The following is a 26,286-nucleotide window of genomic DNA, read 5'->3' as shown; positions in this document are numbered from 1 at the left end:
GCAATTACCAAACGCCCTGCCCCATGCCTAATATCATCCTTGTTTTCCCCGATAATACACACTATTAACACAGCTGTGCCAGTCTGTTCATATGCTAGATTTTAAAAATAGCCCATGGGACAGTAGTTCACCAGAATCCAAGCACCTTACCCACTCCTTATCTGTTAGTCCACATACAAACCTTCTGTCCTCTTTCGGATTTGTCAACATTTGCCAACAAAACCAAACGCAACGACTGGCATATACCTACAGATTTCACCAGCCTTGACCATGCACACACACACACACGCACACACAAAGCAGTGATTTGAAAAATATTATCTACCCGTACATTTTTATTTCCCCAGTGCGACTAACCTCAAGGTGGAGGAAGACAGGGAGTAGTGAGCGAAGATCGCTTTATGGCACAGGCTAAGACATGCTATTTTAAAGGATCGGATAACCAGTGCGGCACATGCTGGTGTCTGTCAAAGACAAGTTCTGCAGGCATCATCAACGCAATGGTGTTTTATTTATGTCCCCGTGCGCTTGCTCTATCCAATGCCCAATCTATCCCTCTGGTAGGCACATCTTCGAGCCTCAACTCAGAGTTAGAGGAAAACATTGAATGGGACATTTACTTAATGTATTTCTTTAGGTGTATACAATACTTCATTCTGCCTCTCCCTTCTATTTCACCATATTGATTGATTTCCATCATTCTCTCTTCTGATATAGTATTATATTTGTCAGTGTTCTGCCTTTTGTCTTTGTTGCTACAATCTGAACTCTACTTCTCTCCGAACAAAACCCCACCCGAGTAAGTGAGAGCATCTACTATTTTGGGGGGCATATTTTTGTGAGCAACAGGGCACCCAGCAAAGGAACGCACACATGTCTCCCAGAGCGTAGTTAGTTTCACGGCAGTGCAATTTCTGCACTTGGGTCAATTAGGCTATTAGCCTGTGCAACCTGAAGGCAACAATAACTGGACACTCAAACAACACACAGACATGCAAAGGAAGAGCAGTGAAGTCAGTGGAAGGGAACAGGTGTTGTGTACTCACTGGCGTGCCTGGCCCGGTGTTTGCTGGGTCTCCCAACGTCCTTCCCTGAATCAGAGTCTTGCTCCTCTGCCGACGAGAGACGTTCTGCAGGAATTCCAAATGAGACTGTGAAGGAGGCGTGAGCTCCCTTGCTTTTCCCTCCTCCTTCATCCCCGGGGGCATGAATGACACTTTCACAGGCACCCACCCCCTCTACTAGCCGTGGGTAGCCCCTCCCAGCCGTCGGGTGCTGTGTGGTGACCTCCACCTTGCCGGTCAGGGACGGTGAGCTCAGCACCACTCCATGCTGACCAAGGGGCTCCCTAACTGGGCCAGGTACATAAAGCGAGTGGGTGGTGGTGTGGAGTAGAGCCCTGTTCTGCGTGGCCTCTCTGGCCTGGATCTCCCCCTCTATTCCAAGGGCACTTCCCAGGGAGGTACATTTGGGATCCTCCAGGGTGTGTTTGGACAGGGACAACTGGAGCTCCACCATTGCCCCCGGGGGGAAACTCCCCACTCGAGGTCCCACCTGATCTCTGTCTTTTCCTCCTCCAGCGAATTGGCACTCCTCTGCCGCAGGTACACGGAGCTGTGTGCAGACCACGTCGATACCGTGTTGAGCCTCCGTGTCGCTTTCCGTTTCCCCGTAGTAGGCCTCATCCTGGGACTCAGCGATGTAGTGCTCCCTAGTAGGCTGAGGCCTCCCCGGGGATAGGATGTGGAGCGTTGTGCTTTCCAAAGCCTTGCCAGAGTCCGTTGCACCAAAGTATGTCTTCTCTGAATCAGTTTCCTTGGGGGTCTGGGTGCAGCACCTACATGAGGAGAAGCATAACACAACACTCATGTTCAATGAAAATAGTTCCCAAAAACGAGGTAACCAAGTTTTGAAACTGCAGAGTAAAACTAGCATTTGCTGTTGTTTGGCTATAGTGGCTGTGTTTACAATGTTCACACTCTCCCTTCCCACTGGCAATCTGTTATCTTTTTCTGATGTCATGATTTCATTGGATGTCCAATATGCAATATCTTGTATTTGTGCTACACACCCATGCACTTGGCCTTTAGCTAAGGCCATCTCATCAGCTTGGCCCTCAAGTGGTCACCATAATCAAGCTAACTCAATTTCCATATTTCATGTTAATTAAATGACCGCACTGAAGTACTGAGGTGGAAAGTAACATTCACATTTAAAATTTGGTCTCACTTCATTTCCCCTTTGTGTGTCATAGATGGAAACAGAATGTCATTCTGTGGCTACAATTATTGCATTGAAATCAACTGGAGCCTATGAACCAAGGGGGGAGCGGACAAAAGATGCGACCAAAAATATATTAAAAAACCCCATCTTTCTACCCTGGAGGAGAAATTGAGTGCGAGTCTACAATTGTCTAAGAGCGGTTACCACCATGTAACATCTCAACCATCGAGTACATAAGTGAGATTTTACAGCTGGCCACTTCACAGTGACACAATACAAATACCCGGCGGACTGGGCCCACCAGGTATCGTCTAACATGGGCATCTGTGCCAGTAACTGACGGCACACCGCGACAGCCCACCGCGTTTGATGCATGCTGACTGTTTGCCAGCGGCTTGTTGGGACGGCCCACGCATCGGTAACAACTGGTTTGTCGGCAGCCAAGCCGCTCAAAGGTCTTGCCAATAAAGACACTCTATCCACCCGTCAGCACGTCACATTCCTCTGGTCTGTGTATAAGGGCAGGTCATTTACAACACACTGTCTGAATGCTAATAAAGCAGGGTTGTTGTTTTGTTACGTTGGTTGGCTCCTTTTACGTGGCCCAGTTGTTAAGATCAATGCAGGCAGGTTATGTGAGAACTGTGTGGAGGATGGTTAAGCCCTGCTGAACTAAGTGCACCAAATGTTTCGGTTAAATGTTTATTAAAGTGTGTTTAAGAAGAAATCTGACATTCCAATTCAATAATGGAAAAGAGGGCATTTTCAAATCCAAGTCATCTTCTTAATTGACTGCCTCAAGTACATTATTTGAGACATTGTTCTCGAAGGTGCTGGCTGACTCCGACTTCTCCCACAAAAAATGAACGTCGATAAAACAGTCAATAATGACACAGACAGACTTTTATGTTACCTTTTTACCAATAGCTGGATGGAGGTGATTGAGGCTTCGATGAGAGCAATGGCTTCTGGGAGGGAAAGGCCGCTGCAGGGTTCTCCATTCAGAGACACCACCTCATCCCCCTCGCAGATCCCGGCTAGGGAGGCGCGACCCCCCTCTTCCACCTGAAGATTGACAAACAGTGGATTTGTTTTTCCTTCACCAACACCAATTACTCAGGTTAGTGTAGTTATTGTAAGCAACAAGGTGGTTTTGGTGGCAGAGCTTGTGGTCTAGTTGTAATCTCCTGTCTCATCCATCTCCTAACCAGAGACTCAACTTCCCACTCCAACTTCACTTAAAAAAGGTTGCATGTCCTGTGATCCAAAGGCTTATGTTAACTCCCAGAGTCAATGCCTAAAGTGAGCCCAAACTCAGCTGGTTAAAACAGCATGTTTGCAACATAACGTATCCAAATTTGAACTCTACCCAGCTATAGGTCACATTTTAAATAAGACATCTATTGGATAATAGATAAAACACTTTCCCCACAGTCCCTGAGTATGTTTACTAATCAATTGCCTGTCGGGTCCTTGATCATTCACAAGACTTATCAGAGGGATGTTTGAATGCGTTAAGCTTAGGCATTAGATTGGAGATTATTTGATCTTTGAGTCTAAGACAGGGTTACTCTTTAGCGAAGCCAAATTATTCTGCTCCGTTTGTAGGAACCCGGAGTCAAATGATATCCAAATGCTGAAACTCTGTACGACTTTGTACCATTTATTTAGATCGCTGACTTAGATGAAAGCACAACAGTACATTAGAATACTAATCAACACCACACAAATGTTTTCGACAGCAAGAACAACAAGTGGCCGCCGTAGTGCGCTCATCTCCAAACCCTGTTAGCTCCATAACTCAATCATCGGGTGAGGTGCAATATTAGATGTATGGGCATAGCTAAACTAATGGGGAGGAAATATGAAGGCTCAGCAGACATTGATACTTATTTAATATACTCTGTGACGTGTACTGGAGCCACAGTGGTATGTCCCTAGTATCTGAAGACCAGGAGTGCGAAATATTTTGGAAATATCATGTGGTGTAACGTTGTATACATTAGGGACATACTTGATGCACTGCGCATTATAGGATTATTGGATACAATGTTATCATACACCCTACCATACTGCTGCAGTAACTCTTAACTTAAAGATTCTAGAGCTAATCATGGAGCCACCGAATTGCCTTTGTGCTGTGATGAAACAACACAGGATGAAAGAGACATACATAAAGAATATATACGTACAGTGGATATAAAAATTCTACACATCCCTGTTTAAATGCCAGGTTTTTGTGATGTAAAAGAATGAGTCAAAGATAAATCATGTCAGAACTTTTAATATAATGTGAACAATTCATTTGAAAAACAAACTGAAATCTTCGAGGGGGAAAAATGAACAATAACCTGGTTGCATAAGTGTACACACCCTTTTATAACTGGGGATGTGGCTGTGTTCAGAATTAACCAATCATTTTCAAACATATATATATAAATATATATTATACTTATTTTTTAGACAAGCAAGTTTCAAACAGAACTTGACACCAGCTTTTAACTTAACACCTTTGAGTTGAAGAGGTGCAGGGGTTTGCCACATTGGGTTGAATGCCTTGCTCAAGAACAGAAAAAAAGATTTTATTTCATTTTGTTGGCTCAGGGATTCGATCTAGCAACCTTTTGGTTACTGATCCAATTTTCCTATCTGCTAGGCTCTCCACGATGTCAGTGGATTTCAAACAGATGTGTTATTGGATATCAGGTAGGGAAAGAAGGATTTGCGAGCAAAAGTTGTTTGAATACATCCATCTTACCTATGGATTGTTGAACAATATACAATACATTATAAATGCCCCTTGGGCTTATGGAAACCGTTGTACCCCATCAGAACACAAAATATAAGCACTAATTGATTGCATTGTCTAGAAACAATGTAACTTTAAAGAAACATTATATAACCAGAACACATGGTTAGAAAGATACAATGGACCCATAGATTTGTCTTGTGTATAACATACATTCGAAAGTGGTATGCTTTATTACTGCTTAAACTGCAGATCCTGTAAATAGTATTCAGCTTTTAAAGTTATTTACTTATGGTTAGTGCAGCACATTCTGGATTGGCTAGCGTCATTTAAATGATGGTTCTCAAGGAGTGTGAAAGCTAAAAGATGTGCAGTATTTTTTAAACAAATCATGTATTTGACAAGAAATCATGCAAATCCAAGCATTCCAAGTGTTAGGTGGAAAACCTGCATAGTTCTCTGTTAAATCTTATACTACTGTGTCACTAATAGCATTTTGCACAAATGACAAAAACGTGTCTTGAACCAAAACATCTAAAAAATTCTTGAAAATACAGTACATCTATTCCCGAAAGATGACAAAGATCCACAGTTAACTTTCAACATGATGGATTGCTGATCATCGAAGCAAGTAACAACCTTTTCATGTTATTTGTATCCAACAAATGAAAAAGTAAAGCCTCGACTGAAACCATTCCCTAACATGTTGTCAGTTAATCAACAAGGAATGATAGTTTCGCAAAGGTTTGAATATATAGCTAATTGCCGGTTTTCCATTTGAAATGTAAATAGCACCTCTACAGAACACAATTACATTTTCTCTTATAATTTGCTCTTACAATGCATGGAATGATTTATTAATTTAAAGGATGTAATATGTGGAAGCATGTAAGAAATTAAAAAAAATATGTCAGCCACTATTATTGCATTATTTCAGTGGGAGGGGAAAAAATACAATGTACTGACATGGAATTCAATAGTGTGTGGTTAAAAGCAACAGCAAATTTATTTGGACTTTGGACCAAATCCTGTGGGAAATGACACACTGTTCTGCCCCCATTTACTGATTCTCACAAACTAATTCTAAACAATGTGACACGCAGCTGATTGAGCCATATTGTCAATGAAGAAGTCAGGCCGAGCAGGAAAATGAAATATTGATCTGTCGTACATTCACCAATAACATAATTCCGACAGTTCTCAGCCCTCTTTGACTGACACCGGTTACATCGTCAAGCCCCTTTTGTTGCCGCTATGGCAACAAAAGGGGCTCGTACGTCTTATGACACCGGGTTCGTATGTCTTATGACACCGTTATCCAGAATAACGGTATGACACCGTTATCCAGAATAACGGTATGACACCGTTATCCAGAGCTCTTTCAGTGTAGTTGACCTCTGGCCACTATGACATACAACAATCATGTTCAGCTCAGCTGTCAAGCATAACATTTAGACATACACTGAATACACAGGCAATTAACAGGGAGGACCTCTCTGTGGCTATTTAAACAACGTGACAGGCAGCTGATTGAGGCTAACTGTTAATAAGCCTTTCCCATGCCTCATTGGCACCTTGTAACAGTCAATCAAATTAACAGGAAAAGAGAAATTAAAGTAACACAGACTTTATGAAATGATGTGCAATGCTCAAGGGATGACTCTACTGACCCTTAATGAATCTCCTGAACCTTCCTGCCCAAAATGAATCACCCACCCACCTGTTATTGCTCCCCAATCACACATCTTTTCTTTTGGATTCCAGGATTCTCCAAGGACACACCGCACTTTTACTAGATAATTGTTAATTGCCACGTGCTGACAACACCCACACAGTAATATCTGTTTTGGTGAAATGACAAGTGAAAACCAATTGAATAGATATCTAGTGACAAAAAATCTGATGGAAAATAAAACAGGCATGTGCCGTATAGGAATACTGGCTTACAGGGTGTAGCTCTGCTGCAATAGAAAGGCTAGTTATAGTGTAGGGCCAGTAATTAAAATGTTGCCAGTTTAAGTCCCCGAGCAGACAAGGCAAACAATCTCCATGTGTTTAATGACTAAAGTGCAAATGTAGCCTGTCTAGTTAGTCACAATGTATTACTGTGTGCAGTAGCTTGGGGACAAGGCTAATGTTGTTCCACCACTGTGACACTAGAGGGCAGTGTACATCCAGTGAAGTAGCACAGGTTATAATCTACTGTTATGAACTTTGGTACGAAGACGAGAGTGACTAAGCAGGCAAACAACATAGTGCACTTCGGCCACAGTTCTGAGCCTGTCTCCCAGTGGGAAGCCTGATCTCATCTTTTTGAAGAAGAATAATAATAAGGGGACATGTACTGGAAGCGAGCTGATCCTAGATAAGCACTCCTACTTTGATGCGCTTTATGAATGAGAACATTTTGACTCAAAGGCTTTATCTTTCAGTGAAAGTGCACACATTAATTCACAAATGCAGTATAGTATGTACTAAAATAGTTTTTATTGCAATACCCATTACTTTTACCCATTACTCTTCTGAAGTGCGTTATTGAAAACATTTTGAATAGACACATTTATCTTGGGTTAGAATGAATCAACACAGTAATACTGTTGCATCAATCTTTATATATTTTCCTGTTCTTCAGTGCTCCCTAGTAAGTCTAACCATAATGACAAATGTTTCTACTAAATATGATGCCTCGTCTTCCTGTCTGTACTTCTCTTATTATTCTTACATAACATTTTATTCTCTCTGTCAATTTAAATGACTCTTCAGAATGGTATTAAATATTAAAATATTACTCTTTGTATGTTTTTCACAGCTATCACTCACTCTTCTCATTTCTTGGGCCAAGAACATAATCCACTGCATATACTGGGTCATTGCACCCTCTCTCTTTTGTATTTTGGCTCATTATTCTGCCTCTTTAATCCTACACTCCTCCCTCTACATCCATTCTACCCTTTCTGCCTCAGCCAGTTGGGCCCTCACCTCCTGCAACATGCCTTAACGACTCACTGTTAACTCAGAGAACTGCATTGTAGGCTGAGTGAAAATGGAGGAAAACGTCCACATTATCAGTCGTGCTTTAACTTGCTCCTTGCTACTTCCCTTTCTCTCTATCCGCTCCTCAATCCTCCCCCATCTCCCATTCCACCTTACAGGCTTTGCACACAGCTGGATTGACTCCTACCTGGCCAGATGCTTCTACCAGGTGAGGTGGAGTGGACGTGTGTGTGTGTGTGTGTGTGTGCACTACCAACTCCAGCTACAGGTTTCATGCGGGTCTTAGTCCCTCTCCTCTTCTCACTGTACCCCATAACACAGCTGTTTTCCTCCTTCCCCATTTCTTACACCTAGGTGGGGACACGCTTCTGCTTTTGTTTAGCCGGGAACGAGGGGTTTATGGAGTACCACAAGGATGCATGCTCTCGCACCTCTCCCACTCCCTCTACACTAGCAACTGTACCTCATTAAATGCATCGATGAAGCCACGCGAGTTCACTCATCACTGAGGGCGGTGTTTCGGCTCTGCAGGGCAGAAGCTGAATAGTCTTGATGCATAATAGCTTGGGTTAGGTCGAGAGAAGACCTGGCAACTGTTGGACACTAACGCTATCAACACCGTATGGTGCCAAAATTATTTCTGTCGCCCCAAGCAAGGCAGCCGCCACATGCAACTGGAGATCAATATTGGCTTATGATCATTTACGGCATTTATTCTTTCTTTTTTTTACCCAAAATGTTTCTCCCTTACAGATCTTTTCTTTTCTAATTCCTGATTATGGAAGTATCTCAATCTGGAAATCGGTCATCAAGGGCCAGATGGTTGAAAATCAACATTCTTACGCTACACACTTTTTGTCGAATAGCAATGTCCATTTGAGTAGACAATGACTGATAATTATAGGACTTTGATACCTGAAATGGGAAAACATGTCCTTCATGTCATGGGCGGGGTTCAAGTAATTGTACCGGTTGGGAGCTACATTAGTTTGAACCCTCCCCCAACCTGGCTTCTTGCCCCCATCAGTCAACCTGGAGTCCTTACTCTCCAACATGCCAGTACAGTCAACATGACTCGTTGGAATACTGTACCATGATAATTCAACCCAGATCTACTCCCACACAAATAACACTCCCATAAAATCTGCTATGAAACATTTCAGTGTATAAAGAAGTTTGATGGTTCTTAAAAGGTAAATACTGTACTTGTCAACCTGTGATGAAATCAAGATCATGCTATACATACCGACACGTTTTATGGGTTTCTTTTAATAGCTGGTAACCAACTGATGACTCCGGCCTAGGTTTTAGGAGCACTCTTTCACAACCGGCCCGTATATGGAGGCCTTCTGGGATCTGTGTGTTTGGACTCACACCTTTCCATGTCAGACAGTGTTCTGGAGAGCATTCAGGACTGTGTGGCCACTGTTAAGTATCAGCCAGGTTTGCTTATTAAAGGTTCCTCCAGGGTATGGTATGTGTTAGGCTTGAATTGTTTTTTTTTCCTCATCGGTTGCTATTTGGATGTTGTTATGCTAGGATCCACAAAGGAAACACTCAGATGGTTAGTAATGTTCATATGATCAGGTGAGGTATGGATGCTGTTAATCAGATTACAACATAATAATGTATAGTTGCAATGTGGCATTCACCATACTTTAAGATTTGAACAGTGAAACATTTTATAATGCCTGCTGTTGGACTAAAATGAGACTAGTTACACTCATGGCACTCCTGCTCCTTTCACAAATTTCCAACTTACTTTTTAGTGACTTCAGAACATCACCACACTACAGGAACTACAACCAAGCTAGCCAATTCCAAGAACTACATGTTTCTTATAGCAGTGGTTCAGTGGTTACTTCCAAAAGATGAGCTTCCTCAATTTATTGCAGTTATTTTACACATCACTTTAGTCTAGCTTCTCAAAAGGAATTTCATATTTGAATTCTTAGTGTTAATCAAACATTCCATGCTTTCAAGGAATAAGAGACAGAGGTTCAAAGAGCATCCCTGAAAACTAAAAAAACAACGTTCCCAGAACAGGCTATATATTCACTTAGCTTCCAGTTTTACCAGTCAAGGAACAGATGCCTCTCTTTCTAGAACCAATGGGATCCCTTGAAACTTTTAAGGGAACCAATGGGCTGGCTGGGAAGACTGTGGGTTAGACACATAGCTTCAGGGAGTTCCTAAGCCCTGCTCCTTTAACCAAGCATTTCTCAGCTGTCTTACAGGTAGTGATGGCCCCTTGTGGAATGGGTAATTACTGCCATTGGCTCCTATTTACTATTCAAAGTTACAACTAGTAACTTTGAGTTGAGCCTGTGGTAACCAGAGATACTCCTACATGTACACTGATTACACAAGCAAAACAAAAAAGAAGTGGATACATCTGCCAAGACAGAAACTGACAACGTTTTAAGTATGTTATGTCCAAACTGAATCCCAAATAACTATTCAAAATATAGATGCTGTTGAGCCATAATAATATTATAAATAGTTACTCAAGACTGCCCCTTGGTGGCTGACTAAAGCAGAATATGGCCCCAGCTCTGTCATGGGGCTAGCGTTGATTAAACAGGTGTGCCAGTAGGAACTGGTTTATGAAGAAACATATTTTATTAACATTAGTTGTTACAAGCATCAGATATAGTCAGGAAAGGCCTAATCAGTTGCAGGTGCACACATTCATTCATTCCTTACAACCTGCTAGAATATTACTGCAATCAAGTCAACCTGCAATCAAGAAACAGTGAGTTAAGTGTACGGATCAATCACAATTTGAAGCGTGTGGTAAGAATGTTTGCATAACTGGCAGTTTATGTGGCTTATTATGTAGAGTTTGACAAAGAAAGCCATAAGAGTTGCCAAGGCCAGGAAGCTGCTTTGGATGAATTGCAAGTTTTTTCCTCCATGCATTTTCCATTGCTGATCAGTCTTTTGCTCTGTTAGGTAGTCTGTGGGTCAGTCTTTTGGTCTGTGAGTCAGTCAGTGGGTCTGTCTTACAGAGATGAATAGAGGCCTCTTGAGACCAAAAGCTTGTTTTAAGAATAGGCAGCACCATGCTAGCAGACTGTCCCCCCTTTAAAGTGGCCAACTGGGGGGGTCTTCCAATGGATTAAGGAAAGGATCACATTATGCTTGTGAGCAAACATTCCGTAATTGCAGGTTGCTAAGGTTCTCTTTATTATACCTGCCGTAACAATACATTACACATTAAGCACCATTTCTGTTTGTGGAATTTCTAGTGGAAGAAAAGCTTTATGACCTAAATGTACTGCTCAATTGGGAGAAATACAGGGTGGCTTTCTTTATCCATCTCTGTGGTCTGTTTAGAGAGGGGTTCCATTCCAATGACTGACTTTTCCACAACGGCTGGAAATGCCAACGGACACACGACACACTGTTGTCAGGTACGGATGGGCACATCATGGTTCCAGAAAGATTGACCTTGCTGAGATTATGTTTAAATCTTTTGGATGCAGGATTGTTAGTTACTACTACTACTACTACTACTACTACTACTTCTACTACTACTAGTGATTGACAGACTCTTTCAAAAGTGCAGTATAATGTGATTGAGTTGAGATGATGACACAATCATTATGTTAACCCGGATATTAGATAAACTCATTATAATCCAAAAGTCATAAGCAGCATGTAAACGTGGGCTTTTTCTGCTGATTCTGTGTTGCTGCAATGTTTATTATACAATAATGTCTTCCAAGACCAGAGAATAATACCCTTAAGGCCAATGACCGTGAGTTGGGCTGGGACAGTTGGGTAATTGTTTTTGAGCCATACCCCATTTAATACCCATGTGGACAGAAAATGTGTTTATTATCGTGCAAGTTTGTAGTCAGCTACATGCTACAATCCAAGATTAGCAACATGAATAAGTTTCCATTCATTTTCAGTTGGATCTAACAAATGGCATGGGAAGTGGAGTCATCTTGACCTTAGATTTTTGGCCTCCTAACCTAATAGCTGCACGCTATAAATTGTGGTTATTTTTCCATCCTTTGCATTCATCTTAAAGCTGCCTTGTATAGCCAGGGTGTTACATAGACATTCATTTTAAACATATTCTGCTGGTTGATCACTTGGGTTGTTCCTTATGCCATTCGAATTGTGAGAGTTGATCTCACAAGAGGTAAGCAGGTAAGATAAGAATGAATATACAATACAAACTACAATACATTGAAGTCACTTGTAGTTTTGTTTAAGGACCAAGGAGCATTACAGAAGAAAAGGCTTTATCCCAATTTCAGTCCTCCAGAACACTGATAGAGATACAATTGTGAATTCCAACACAGATATAAATGCACCTAGCACAAGATCCTTCCTAAATATGCACAGTTAAATGCATGGCCCCATAGATATTTACAGACAGGGTTCTGCACAGTTAAATGCAGGGCCCCATAGATATTTACAGACAGGGTTCTGCACAGTTAAATGCAGGGCCCCATAGATATTTACAGACAGGGTTCTGCACAGTTAAATGCAGGGCCCTACAGATATTTACAGACAGGGTTCTGCACAGTTAAATGCAGGGCCCTGCAGATATTTACAGACAGGGTTCTGCACAGTTAAATGCAGGGCCCTACAGATATTTACAGACAGCGTTCTGCACAGTAAAATGCAGGGCCCTACAGATATTAACAGACAGGGTTCTGCACAGTTAAATGCAGGGCCCTACAGATATTTACAGACAGGGTTCTGCACAGTTAAATGCAGGGCCCTACAGATATTTACAGACAGGGTTCTGCACAGTTAAATGCAGGGCCCCATAGATATTTACAGACAGGGTTCTGCACAGTTAAATGCAGGGCCCTACAGATATTTACAGACAGGGTTCTGCACAGTTAAATGCAGGGCCCTACAGATATTTACAGACAGGGTTCTGCACAGTTAAATGCAGGGCCCTACAGATATTTACAGACAGGGTTCTGCACAGTTAAATGTGGGGACACCTAGATATTTGCAGACGGTTACGCACATCCATAACTTGTCTACAACTTTACAATTTGTGAATGCATTTTGCACTCGGCTCCCTCAGTGAGCAGACATTCCATGCACTTTGACTTTGTAAGCCCATGGCCCTACCACTTGAACACAGGGTCTAACACACTTTTTCTTCAGGGCCCATTAAGAAATGTTGCCCATGATGATCGGGTTATACAACTGAAGTTGTTTATCTTCCTGAATGTGTTAACCCGGAGGGGTAAGGACTAGAAATGAGACAAGACAAAATGCTCTAGAAACATCTGACACATTGATTTGAGTGTAACTTCCATTTAACTATTGAAATGGTCTTACTGCACTATAGAATTCTTCTAGCATTACAGTGTCAACAGATGATGTCACTCATCAATGTAAAAAAATTCTGTGTGGCTGAATTTTAAAGACTCAATATCTCTCAAATCAAAGTCATTAATGTGTGATGGTAGATAAACAAGTGTTTGCCAAATGACCTGAGAATAGACATGCTGGCACATTTACTATTAATAAAGACGACAAAGGAAATCTCCTCTGCTTATTAAAATGTAGCCACATCTCAGTGTAGGCCAAAGGGTTTGTGAACCTTTACAAAACCATGGTAAGTGGGTTATGACTTCACCAACTTTGTTCTCAAGCCAGGACTCCCAAAATGTCAGAGTAAAAACAACTTCCCATATATGGAAAACAGCCTCTTGAGAGTGTAGAGACCCTTAGATTGCACTGTGAGTTTACTGCGTGCCAGTACATTGAATAATCAATTTCTTACAGAACAAAATCAGGTTTAGGCATCAGCTTGATTTTCTTGAAATTACATTTATTTCTCTTGTTTTTCAGTTGTTCCGTTTTTTGGGTTTTTTTTGTTGGGAATGTCACTAGAAAAAAAATCGTGATTTATTTTATTTATTTTTTCATTAGGTTTCCTTTGTAGGAATGTTGTGGGAGCACCGCTACAACTGAATGGTCTGGGCGTATTCCAGACATAAAAACAATACACTTGTCCTTTTCCCAGCACTGCATTAGAAAGAAAACTTTCACAGCTGCATTGCCCAAAAGAAAAGCCGAATATTGCAGTCTGGTGTAAAGTAAATAAGCCAGGACGCTGTGCAGTAGTCATTTTTGGAATATCAACACACTGCCTAATTCTTTATAGAGATTCAGTTTAGAGTGGCAATCCGTTTATTTTGAAATGGTTGGGAATCCAGTTGGTTTACTTATTTATACAGTAGATGGCAAGTGATGCTTCACTCTCATTTTGTTAATGACATGTTAAATTAATTAAATGATGATGATTGTTCACTTCAAGCAATTGAATCAAGGCTGATCGCCTCTGAGTATTTATGTACATTAAATATTTGTTCACAATTAATTTTAAATAGATTGGCACCAATTATAAAAAGAGTGTTCCAGTTCTATCCTTATGCATTGTGTGTACACTATGTGTAAAGTTGGTCGACAGATCTACTTACCATCTGTAGCAAAATATTTCGAATGTTTATTAGCCAGAAACGGTGTAAAACAACACTGGTGTGTGTGAAAAGGGAGTCAGTTTGAAGTTCCCGTTTGGTTTTGATGTTGCCATCACACAATTGATTTTAATAAGTTGTTCAATGATCTGAATTCCCATTAGATCCCACCAAATAGTGTTGGCCATACAAGGTTTCATTACTGTTCTTCTAGCAGCAGGATATTGTGGTAGCAGCGGTAACTCAGATTTTCTTATTCAAAATAAATGCTGTCATTGAAATATTTAAAGCAATATAGTTAACAATCTAGTCTGTACATTTTATTTTTAATGTCTGTTCCAATATTGTTTGTGTGTGTTCTTTTTTACTGACAAGCTTGATAACTATATGGCCTTATGAATTGCTGCCAGCATAATATCCTGCTGCTAAATGACGCTAATGAAGCCTCGTTTGGCCATCACTACTCCCAAAGCAGCAGGAACTCGTCCTGGGGTCTACTTTCTTGGCCACTGCTTGGTAATGCCCATTCCATCAGAACAGTCTAGAGATTTTAGTCCTCCAACCTGACACATGCTAAAACAGGTACAGTAATGAGCCATGGCGTAACTAGCAAAGAGGCTAGGCACCTTACAGTATATTATACTGCTAAATGGAGATCCAGTTCCTGACCTCCGTCTTGGACAGACGTTCTCAAACCACTCCTGCGGACCCCCAGCCATCTCTAAATTTATTGTAGCTCTGAGCTAGCTCTGGAATACGCCTAATACACGGAACGGCCGGGGGTCCCTGGGAGAGGTTTGAGAACCACTGGTCTAGAAGCTGGGTTAGCTGGAGTAGCCTAGCCTTGAAGAAGTCTAACAAGATCAGTAGATCAGTAGATCAGTAGTATCAGTAGTCTTGTGCTTGGAGACACGGTGGTTCAGTTCAGGATAAAATGTTTTAGGTATTTCGGTCAGCCTTCAAGTAATGCTTTTCACATGGTATGATAAAAACAGTCTTTGCCAACCAGATTTTTTTATATATTACCAAATGTTTAATCCTACCGAATTCAAAGGGGGAATTATAAATCCAATAAGTCGCCATCTCTTAAAAACATTCTACTTTCAAATGTTCACTAAATGCTGTAATAGTGTACACTGGTCAGTAGATTAGTCTTTTTTAACATGCATCGGGACATGACAGGTGGGTCATGAAAGCAAATCTATAATTGCACACTGTCCTCAATGAAAGTTGCTGGAGGACGACTTGGGTCGCGGACAGGACAGTCAAATTGGGCTATTGGACTGTCGATTGGGCAATTGGACTTAAGGTTTCATGAACCAAATAAAAGCTAGACAAATCAATTGGTCTAAATCCCCCACTCCTTGACGAAGACTTTGCACCACTGTGCACCATTACACAGAACCCCTGCTGTAGATAACAGTGAAAGTGATTCAGTCAACAATGCTCTAATGATGAGTAACTGTGCCTGACACCTGAAAACTGCACATTTCAGTGAGCTAACATTCTTGTCACGTTTCCTCTATTGCGTATATTGTCTAATCCAGAATTTGGATTGATATGTGCCTAGAAAAATAACCCTTAGTTCCAGTTTCTGGCCTTTAGAGCCTAGTTATTACTGACATCCATAGTCGTGTTTACTGACTTTGAACATTCTGTCTAAAAAGACTTAAAATCGTTAAATTCTTAGAAATGTTGGTTGATTTTACCAACGTGATTCAGGCTCTCTCAAAACAAAGGATGTTGTGACCGAAAGACTCATAAACCCCCTGCAAATGGATACAAGTGAGGTTTGGGTTATAGTGCAGTTGGTCTAATAAAAGACCCCCACAAAACTCTGGAAACTTAAGTCCTTTGATTATTTACAAGTTAGCATCGGATGATAACGTATTCAAATGTTTTTTTATCGGCTCAGCATTTTTTGTTGGGCCTCTACAACAATGTTCAGCAGAGGGAAAATAATTGGTTGCCAAATGTTCACTTGAGCAGAACTAAAGCAGCGCCTCTGAGTGACACATGACCCATTGCTAGGTAGCTGGCTGTGGTTTATGGGGTTCTAATCCACACAATCATTCACATGCATGAGGATTTGTACTTCAGGTTGCACCGAATCACTGACAGCAACTGTCTTTTGTTTGCATTCCTACATGAAGTACACTGAACTGTACAGTATTCCTGATCTCAGTTACCCAGAAGTAAAACCTGCTAGAAAAGGTTTTAATTTCCTGTGAAAGATAAGTGTATCCCTTCCTGCTCCTACCCAGGTAGCTGCTTGTGTGGCCATGAAGGGCAGGCTTGCCTTTTAGTAACAGTCTCCATGGCATGGGTTTGCATACTGTCTATACTTCAACAGCATCAGTATATGCTAATATGTAGTTCATGTGACAACAGAAGAATCCACAATTATAATTTTTATTTGGGGATTAATTTACATTAGGATTCCATGATAAGCTAAATTAATTAAACATGTTAAACAAACATAAAAATGTCCATGCACTTTATTATCCAAGCCTAAACAAAATACAATATTTATCACTGTGTGACCCACGAAGGCACGCTCATGGTGCTTCGCAACCGCGATCTGCTTTCCACAGCCCGAGCGTTTGTTTAGATTCTTGCAATAATCTTCAGGAGTGATAACAGATCGCACAGCATCCTGCCTATCACACAGTGCTCGAGCCCTGACCATATAAGGGTCCCTATGATTCCTACGCTCAAAAACATATTTGACTCACCAGGCAATGTCTGTTCCAAATATTCGCTGTCACAGCATTTGCCCAAATCAAGCTTTTTCAGAACAATGACATAACTCTTTGAATTACACAACAACACCCCTATAAAGAAACATTATTAGGATGACTGCTTCATTATATGCCTATCAAATAGTATATGCCTATATCTAAACCCTAAATTAACAGGCTGTAGTTGACCATTTCATCTACTGTAGATGCCATTGGGAAAGGTACCATTACTCCAGCTGGTTACAATTACTAACATTATAAACACTTAGCTATACTACAGTTCGTCGAGGATGAAATAGTATACCAGTCGAGTTGAGAATGATAAAACAGAGGACATCCTCTTTCGCTAATTAATTTCCTTAAGATGTGAACTATGTTTGACACAACCACGTTCTCACAGCAGCACTGTTTGACACGTACATTTTTAAATGATAGGCTACAGTATCAGAATATCCCGAATAAAAGGCACGCCAATGCACTATTGATATGGCAAAAGTTGATGCACTGTTGCCTGTGGAAAACACAAACTCAAAGTATATTAACAAATAAAACAGTTCATCAAATGAATCACTTTTCTACCTGATAAACCTGCAGAGGTCGGTAGGTATCCCCCACGCCCTCGCGGAGTGTGAAGCCCCATGGCGCGCACCCGCTCACCGTTACGCAGATATAATCCCCAGTTCCCATGCCACATGCTACAGCATCCCACCAAAATCGCTATCATCAAGTTGTCCGGAGTTGGACCAACAGTGCTCTAGGAAATCAAGAGCAGCACAGTGTAGTATAATTCCCATAATCTGCATGTTATCCAGAGTCCAACCCGCTCTGAAACGTCATTGCGCCTGGGCCCGCCCGTCCGCTTGCGAATCAATTGTGGGAGGTTGAATTTGTGCACGGTTACTGCAGTGTGGGTTGAAGTTTTCATGAAGTGTAATAACAATAACAACGAACTTGGAAATATTTATTGATAGGCCTATCAATTGTTACCTGGGTTTCTAATCAAATGGGAGTTGATCAGCATATCGGTTGAAAGTGATTAAATTATTATTGTTTAACGGTATATCAGTTGATTACAACCGAAACTACTAATTGTTTCTCATTCATTGGTGACCACCGATACATTTGAGAAAGTATGGTGAAATTACACTTTCCAGGGAGTGTGGGGATACGGTTTTAGAATATTATATATACGGAGCAAAAATACTAAGTGTTGGTCCCATTACCTGAAATAAAATATCCCATTTTCCATATGTTCAAGATCTAATGTATGTCATTTTGTGCACAGATGTTTGCATCCTTCTTAGTGAGCATGTCTCCTTTCCGTGCATGAAATGTAACTTTTCGAAATTGTTGTGTTTATTTTTTGGTTCAGTGTACATTTCAAATGGCTCAGATGTTTTTCAGATGCATTGATCAGAAGCCCCGAAACTTAGTCTCGGTACATTGCTATCTAGAACTAATATGAACGGGTTTTATTCATACTTCGTTGATAAACCTTTTTAGGTAGGCCTGATTGTTTTACATCACCGTACAGCGGAGCCCGCAGCGTCTACTGATATTGGAAAATGAACGCTGACTAGTTGAACTACATAAGTTCGCCGGAAGCCTGTCGGATCTGAATATTGCAATACAACCTAGTAGACCTTGAAGACTTTCATGCTACCCAATCCGCGCAATTGTCTATGCTGACGTGTAGTGTTGCTCACAGGTGAGCGCATGCGCACAGACCATTGGCTTCAGTGCGTTACATATAGAGACCGGTACTGTGCTGGAGTTTGACGTGGCACTCTGCTTTCACTATAAAGATTTCATAAAGAAGAGGATACGGCAAATATTTTCAAAAAAACAGGTGAATTGTTATTTTGTCATTAAGCCCAATGCGTTCTCTTGGCTTATTGAAATGCATTTGTAGCCTATCCCCGAATGCTTTCGCCGTGACACGTAACTTAGTTCCATGTACCAATTTCCGTGTATGAACGAATCATTGCGGTCTATGCTATCTATTTGTAAATACGCCTGGCGCATCCGAAATGCGTTCGGAGATCGATATTTTTCAGGTGCTGTAAATAGTCGATATATTAACGGCAGTTTAAAATACATGGCTATGAATGGTTGTGACTGAATGGCAGGCTACCTAGGTTAGTGATGCTCAGATTTCTGGCCATCATAACGGTCTTTGACGTGGCATTTCTGGGTAGTGGCTAAAAGACTCGTTTTACTTTATGTTTTAGCCATAACTGGTTATACAATTTTCTGTCTTCATACATGGATTTTTTGTTCTTAATTTCAAGGAGTTTGGTATTTGTTCCGATCCGATGACTGTATTGGCCTTCTGGCCTTTGGGCAATATTTGACAGCTGTCTAGTGTGCGAGTTCAACCCATTCAGTTTGTTCTAAAATAGAAAAAAACTTAGGAAAGATTTAAGCACACAGAAGACTGTAAAAGGATGGCCAGTAAATTGTACTAATTTTGCAGAGTGACACATTTAGGCTTATGTAATTTATTAATAAACATTTGCTTATTGCTCATATATGATTTCACCAACACTACCCATGAGCTTGTGAACTTAATTTAAACAGCAATTTATAGATTATGTGGCCCTGCAATAACTGCTCCAATATGTCATTATGTGAACCGACCATTACATAGGCTATTCCTAAACAACAGTTAAGATATAATAGTAATATCGTATTGTAATTGCAGTGTTTTTATACGTCAACCCATTTATTCACAGAATAATATGTCTCATTATAGGACAATTTATTTTCAGGCAACAACAATCTGTCGAGTCACTTGGAACTCTACTGGTACTCTCTTATCTCCCAACAGTCCAATGTTCTTGGGTGTTGTTACACGTGAGCATTGAAGCTGACTTGAGGTCAAGAATTGCTTGTTGGTGTATACCACCTTTTTACTTTGTACAAGAGGAAAATACAGAGGTGTAAGATAAGTCGTGGAGCATATCAAGAGGGCGGTCTGTGAGAATATTCCAAAGTGTCAGGTGTCAGTTGTTTCCAAAAAGCGCTGGTTTGTGGTTATTCTGTGAATTGTACTCTATCCAATTGAAACTCTCTTCTCGTTTTTCTTCAGCTTCAGAATGCAACGCCCATCTCCCTCAGTGAGCACATACCCTTATTATGATCTTTCATCCTTGCAGCTTTGTTGAATCTCTGCCACCCTGGAATGAGAAGACCTTAACCACACACCCAGAAAATGAGTCAGCAGGGATATGTTGCCACTCCACCCTACTCCCAGGCCCAGTCTGGGATGGGGGGCTACCCGGCCGGGTTCGGGAGCGCGCCTTCCCAGCCCCTCTACGGACACTATGGGGGACAACCTCAGTCATTCCCCGTCCCACCCACAGGTGTGCAACACTCATTAGTCCAGGAGAGTTTCATAATGTATGAGTCAAGCGACGCAGTGTCAGTTGAAATCGGAAACGTTTAATCCGAGGGATAAGCTTGCTGTTACCTCATTATTTTTGGGTGGCTCATGCGGGTGATCTGCTGTGTATGGTAGCACGTGACCGTTAGAAGATTGCGTTGACGGTCATGCTGTGGTCGTGACGTTGAGGTGCAACACAATGCTCAGACACACGCTTCCTATGTGAGACCATAAGGACGCTTTATCTTTCAGGTATGATGAAGCCAGCTCCGCCCCCCACTGGGCTGCCTTCACCACCGGCCTCCAGTCATTACATCTCAAATGGCCAGCAGAACGAGGCCCACCCTCCAAGGTAAGGGCCATCTCCCTCAGTAACTAACTGCAGCCATCTCCCCGAAGCATACATTCGTTCCGTCCCCCGTGTTAGAATTAAATCAAAAGAAATGGACTGGTGTAATATTCGTAAAAAGGAACTTCCGGTAGCTAATGTTAACAGCAACATTTATCACATTCAAACCCACACTGTGGGTGGAAAAAGATGCAGAGAAACAACTCCATCCCAGTTCCTCCTTCGGGTTTTTTTCATGACCACTCATAGGTTAAAGATAAACATGGTTTTTCTTTGTATTTTGCTATTTGTTGCTTGGTGAAGTAGCAGCAAGGGAGATAGTTGACGCTGCTGGAGCAGCCTGTATTAGCATCTTGTTAACCTTTCTCCAGGTACGCTGCCCCCCCCGCCGCCGCTGCCTCTCCATACGGACAACCCCCCCAGTCCCCCTACCACAGCATGAGCCCCCAGGCCCCGCCCCAAGCCCAGCAGGTCACCAATCAGATGGGTGCCATGAACCTTGGATATGGTAAATAATGGCTGTTTAGAAGAGCTCAAGACTGAGGTGGTACATGTTTAGGTACATTAACATGCAGTGTGTTTCAGTCAGGTGTCATTATTGTAGTGCTTTGAAAGTGGTCCGCCCTTCCCTTGTCATTGCTGTAGGTCCACCGCCCGCTCCGATCTCCCAGGCGCTCCCCACCTCCCACCTGGCCCAGCAGCCATTCCACTCTGCCCCTCCACCAGCCATGGGACACCCGCCTCTGGGCTCCCCATGTACAGGTCCCCAATCGCATCGGATGCCGTCCCCCCAGTCGCCCCCAGCAGGTCAACCTATGGGTGGCCCCCCATCCATGGGAGGCATGGGGAGGCCCTACCCTGGCCCACCACCGCCAGGTGCTGGGGGCTTTCAGCAGTTTGGGCCTGGAGCAGAGGGACAACCAGGTTACCCTCAACAACCACAGGGTACAGTCGTCACAAGCCCCTGAATCAATGGATTTGTGCTATTCCAGGGATGGGATTAAACTGGGTCAATGTTAAATCACTGCAGAAATGCATCTTATTGCTGTTAGAGAGTGTGTGCACTTATTTCACGGGACTGTCCTGTGTTCCTGCCAAATGCAGGTCGCCAGAGCCTTACACCTGTTCTGTTTGGCACAGGTCAGTTTGGGGGGCAGATGGCTGGACCCGGGATGGCTGGACCCGGGATGGCTGGACCCGGGATGGCTGGACCCGGGATGGCTGGACCCGGGATGGCTGGACCTTTCCAAGGTGGAGCAGCCCAAATGGCTGGACCACCTCAGAAAAAGCTGGATCCTGACTCCATCCCAAGCACAGTAAGTTCATATTTTAATCCTTGTGTGACTTGACATCTTTGCATACCAGAATGAAAGATTGTCCTCAAAAATTGTCCTGAAAGACAGGTTAGTGATGAATTCATAAGCCTTTTGCCATGTTTCTTTTCACTATATTGAATAGGACAATGTTTTTGGTTGAGTCACCATAACATCAGCACCTTTTCAATTAAACTTATTTTGCATGTTTGACTTAGATTTTGTTGTAAGCAGAGTCAGAGTGCATCACAGTAGAATTAAATTGAAGGTAGCCTGCACTCTTTCCAAGCATTTAACCCATGCTCAAATAACAACAATAGTCTATTGCTTAATGTATGAAGTGTAACTTAAAGTGGGTACAGCAACTCTGTAAATGCGCAGTAAAATTTTCTCAAATTTCCTGCAACTTTTACGTTTTCACTCACTGCTAATGCACATAGAGTATGGGACAAGGCTCAGTCAATCTATCACTGACACTGCACCTCTCTGTTTTAGACACAAGTCATTGAGGACGATCAAGCCAAGCGAGGGGGACAGGTTTATGCGACAAACGTCAGAGGCCAAGTTCCCCCACTGGTCACCACCAACTTTACAGTACAGGACCAAGGTAAGGGACACCCGCCTACAAACCTGTCAGCGCCATCGACCCGGTCAGTGTCTGTTCATACTACAACACAATTCTCAAAAGTATTCAACATCCCATTGAGCTACAGTAAAGTATTTCAAAGATGTATTTTCAATGTCTTGTCAAACAGAACAAAGTTTATTTATTTTTATCAGAAGGATACCTTTTTAAAAAACATGTCTTTTGCTCGGTGGGATGGCTTCATTCCAGGTCATCTCCAGCACACCTAACTCCACTATTGAAGGTGCATTAGGACTACTTTACTAGTGGAATCCAGTTCGTTGTGTTGGGAGGGAACAGAAATGTGCAGTTATGGGCCTCCCCAGTCAATATACTTGTGAAATGTGACACAGAAGGCTTTTAACAATAAATGAATAGCCTTCGTTTAAACATGCAGTCCTAAAAGGCAGTATAGCCACCAGGCAGTGTAGTGCTCTGAAGTTGCTTCCTCTTAGTGCAGCCATGTCAGTTTCTCCAGGTTTCCGTATCCTGGTCACGGCATACCAACAGTCCCTGTGGATCCAGTAGAAGGTAGATATTAGCTCAGGGATATCCAGGGTGGACCAGTGGATGTTGGACCGGCCCCTAGCAGCTGGTCAGGCGCTTGTGGTTGTTGGCCGGGGGATGTGTTCACCTCCGTGTGTGTATCTGGTGCAAGACCTCCTGGTTAAGTGATCAATGTGACAAGAGGCTGAATGGCTTGGTGAGGAGATCCTCTGAGGACACGCGTGTCAATGTCATTAAACTGTGAACGGTGAATGAAAACCGATCTGAAAAGTATAGATTCTGTATATTTGTGAGGAAACGGCATCCCGGGGACTTGAGGACCCAGAGGAATCACGGCCTGAGTAGAGATTATTAGTTTAATCTGTTTTCATTTACTTCGACCAACGACCAACAAAATGACTGTTTGGAGTAGTGCCCTGTTCTCGCTAAATCTAGTGATAGCTTGCCTTATCGGGCCCTCACCTAGAACTTTCACAGTGTACTAAATTTAGTTTTCTGTTCGACCCAGCCCACAACCAGAAGATTTTGTTCCAGTTTAAACCTGTACCTCCTGTTTAATTTTCATCCTGTGGATACCGAAGAAAATAACACCACCATGCATTTCAATACACTTTTAAACTTTATTCACATTTCTTGAATATCAAGCAGAATATTCAACGAAAAAGTGGTTCTGAAACAATTGTTGATATCTTAATTTCCTTCTAATTAGCTTATTTTGTCCGATATGCCAAATTATTTTCTTAAACGAAACCAACATGAACTGCAACAGGCATTGGGATGTGTTAGATTTAAAGGAAAAATACTTAACTGGTTCTATTTTTTCCTCCCCTCTAGGGAATGCCAGTCCAAGGTACATGCGTTGCACTACCTACTCTTTCCCCTGCACCGCTGACCTGGCTAAGCAGTGTCAAGTTCCCTTGGCCACCATCATCAAACCCTTTGCAACAGTGCCAAAGAATGAGGTATGCCTTGCCCTGTTTAGATGTGTTTACAGAGGTTATCTACATTGTTGTACGAGTCGGACCACTAATGAATTCTGAAACCGACGAGTTTAAAACCAGACCCTACTAAAACCACAGGTACCTACTGTAAACATTTTACTGTAAACATTTTACTGTAAACCTTTTAGGGTTCATTGTTTTTTTTTTTTTGGTGCTGCACCATATGGGCCTTATAAATTCCAGCGAATCAGCCGACGGCAGTAACAATTCTTCTCCAAAACTGACCCAAGGGGCATGGAATGGTCCAGAGAGCCAATCTGTTTACCAGCAATAATGTCTGTGTGTTTACCCAATGCTTTTATGACACCAGGTACTGGGCTCTTCCCCTGCACTGCATGCAACTCATTAGTACATGTTAAAACTTTGTGACATACTTCCGTGTATCAAACTTTGTGATATGGAATTACAGTAAACTATTGATAATGGCTCAAACTGTCCATCTCCTCCCACTCCCATTCAAATCGTACTCCCTGTTTTTCTGCATCATCATCATCTTTATATTAGCCTAACATGCTCATAAGTTCCTAAAAATCTGAACTGGATGGCCATTGTCTGCTGTTTCCAGCAGTCATTTTGGTTGAGTGTGGATGTTTTATAAGCGATAGTGAATCATAAGGTTGAAGTCATCTAAGCTAGGGAACTTCCACGTCCATGAGCATGGCTGCATGGGGTAGACACAGGATTTGCTGCCGTGTACTCCGGTTACTAGGCAACGCAACGTGACATTGAGCTCATGGCCTGTCTGACTGCTACACGGCTGCAGCGTAGCAGAGAGGAGAGGAGGAATAGTAGCGTGTCATTATGGAGTAAGCTATCTTGATTTTAAACATTTCTGATCTCCAATGTAATTGGGCTAAACTGCTAAACTTTCCACATGTTGCAGGAATGCATTACTTCCACCCACTGAATTTTATATATTTTTTTGGTCCCCAGTGGATAATTGTGGACTCCAAACTGATGCAAGGCACTTGCGATTAAGTTTTCCTTAACTCATAGACTTTTTATTTCCTTATAAAAAAAGCTGTACGTCCTAGTGCTGTAAAAGTGTCCTGGGGATAAACTCCATTTGTATCCTGTGTGGTCCTAGGAATCCTGACTTGTGTTTTTTTTTTTTTTTTCTTCCCTTCGCCTTGTCATCGGTGCCTAAGGCCTTTTTAGGCAATGTTACTGTAGCTTTCTATTTGTCTCAGAGAGCTAATTAACTATTGTCAAGATTTGCAGGGACCGCTGAAGATTACAGCAATTCAACAAAGCACTCAAATGTCAAGCGCATTAGCTTCTAGGGTTAGTGCTCCATGTATAGACTGTGCCATTACAGTGTTCATGGTAGGACGCTAAGTTACGCTTACGCCCTGCCGGGATTCCATGTCAAGGGGGCTAGCCTTTCAGCACATCAGCATTGTTTGGTTGTGTGGAATAAATGACAGCACTACACAAGGACTAAAGCCTTGATGGTAAACCCTTGCATAGCACTTGGAATCATTAAAATACGTTTTATTGCTTCGTTTCATGTCGCCATTGGAAGAACTGTTCTAATAATAGTATTATTTCACTGCGTTCCCATCTGTCTGCATGTGAGTCTTTGTGGCCTTGAAACCTTCCAATCACATCTGATCGTCTCACATGAGATCTTTTTCTTTTTGCCTATTTAATCCGATAAATCACTGAGGACCGCGTCGTCTTGGCCATAACAATCTAAAACCACTACTGAAAACAATTAGTGGAAGAAAGATCTAAATCCGAGACATGTTTACCCTGGGTGTGTGGCACTTGTAGTGTGCGAGGCCTGTTGTTTGTTTGTACAAATGAAGGTTTGTCAAGATGGACTGTATGTATTTGTGATGACATTATTTGCCATGTGCCTGCGTGAGTGGTTGCCTGATTTCACTGTACATGTGGGGAACAGGAGTCTCAACAAAGGTAGGAAAACCT

General features: G+C 42.0%; 2 protein-coding genes across 5 annotated transcripts in view; one reads left to right on the top strand and one right to left on the bottom strand.

Annotated features, from left to right (window-relative positions):
* LOC105022106 (synaptopodin-2) overlaps window positions 1–17,938 on the bottom strand; it is a 30,696-nt gene extending 12,758 nt beyond the window's left edge. The window contains exons 1-3 of one of the 3 annotated variants that reach the window (XM_010890255.4): window positions 17,754–17,938; window positions 3,137–3,288; window positions 1,047–1,837 (exon numbers count right to left, since the gene is read on the bottom strand). In XM_010890255.4, coding sequence (XP_010888557.2) covers window positions 1,047–1,837; window positions 3,137–3,288; window positions 17,754–17,861 — 1,051 coding nt within the window. In that variant the 5' untranslated portion in view covers window positions 17,862–17,938. The remainder of the gene's footprint in view (window positions 1–1,046; window positions 1,838–3,136; window positions 3,289–17,753) is intronic. The other 2 variants (XM_010890254.4, XM_010890253.5) reach the window with 2 other exon arrangements.
* Window positions 10,603–26,286, top strand: part of sec24d (SEC24 homolog D, COPII coat complex component) — a 30,433-nt gene continuing 14,749 nt past the window's right edge. The window contains exons 1-8 of one of the 2 annotated variants that reach the window (XM_034290593.1): window positions 10,603–10,721; window positions 20,333–20,539; window positions 20,812–20,911; window positions 21,280–21,416; window positions 21,554–21,853; window positions 22,049–22,224; window positions 22,717–22,828; window positions 24,188–24,315. In XM_034290593.1, the coding sequence (XP_034146484.1) occupies window positions 20,389–20,539; window positions 20,812–20,911; window positions 21,280–21,416; window positions 21,554–21,853; window positions 22,049–22,224; window positions 22,717–22,828; window positions 24,188–24,315 (1,104 nt within the window). In that variant the 5' untranslated portion in view covers window positions 10,603–10,721; window positions 20,333–20,388. Of the gene's footprint in view, window positions 10,722–18,899; window positions 19,024–20,332; window positions 20,540–20,811; window positions 20,912–21,279; window positions 21,417–21,553; window positions 21,854–22,048; window positions 22,225–22,716; window positions 22,829–24,187; window positions 24,316–26,286 lie in introns of those variants that run through there. The other variant, XM_010890251.5, reaches the window with a different exon arrangement.

This window comes from Esox lucius, chromosome 24 (assembly GCF_011004845.1).
Source record: "Esox lucius isolate fEsoLuc1 chromosome 24, fEsoLuc1.pri, whole genome shotgun sequence".
Taxonomy (NCBI): domain Eukaryota; kingdom Metazoa; phylum Chordata; class Actinopteri; order Esociformes; family Esocidae; genus Esox; species Esox lucius.
Note: the sequence above shows the minus strand (reverse complement) of the source record. Positions and strands in the feature narration are given on the sequence as shown.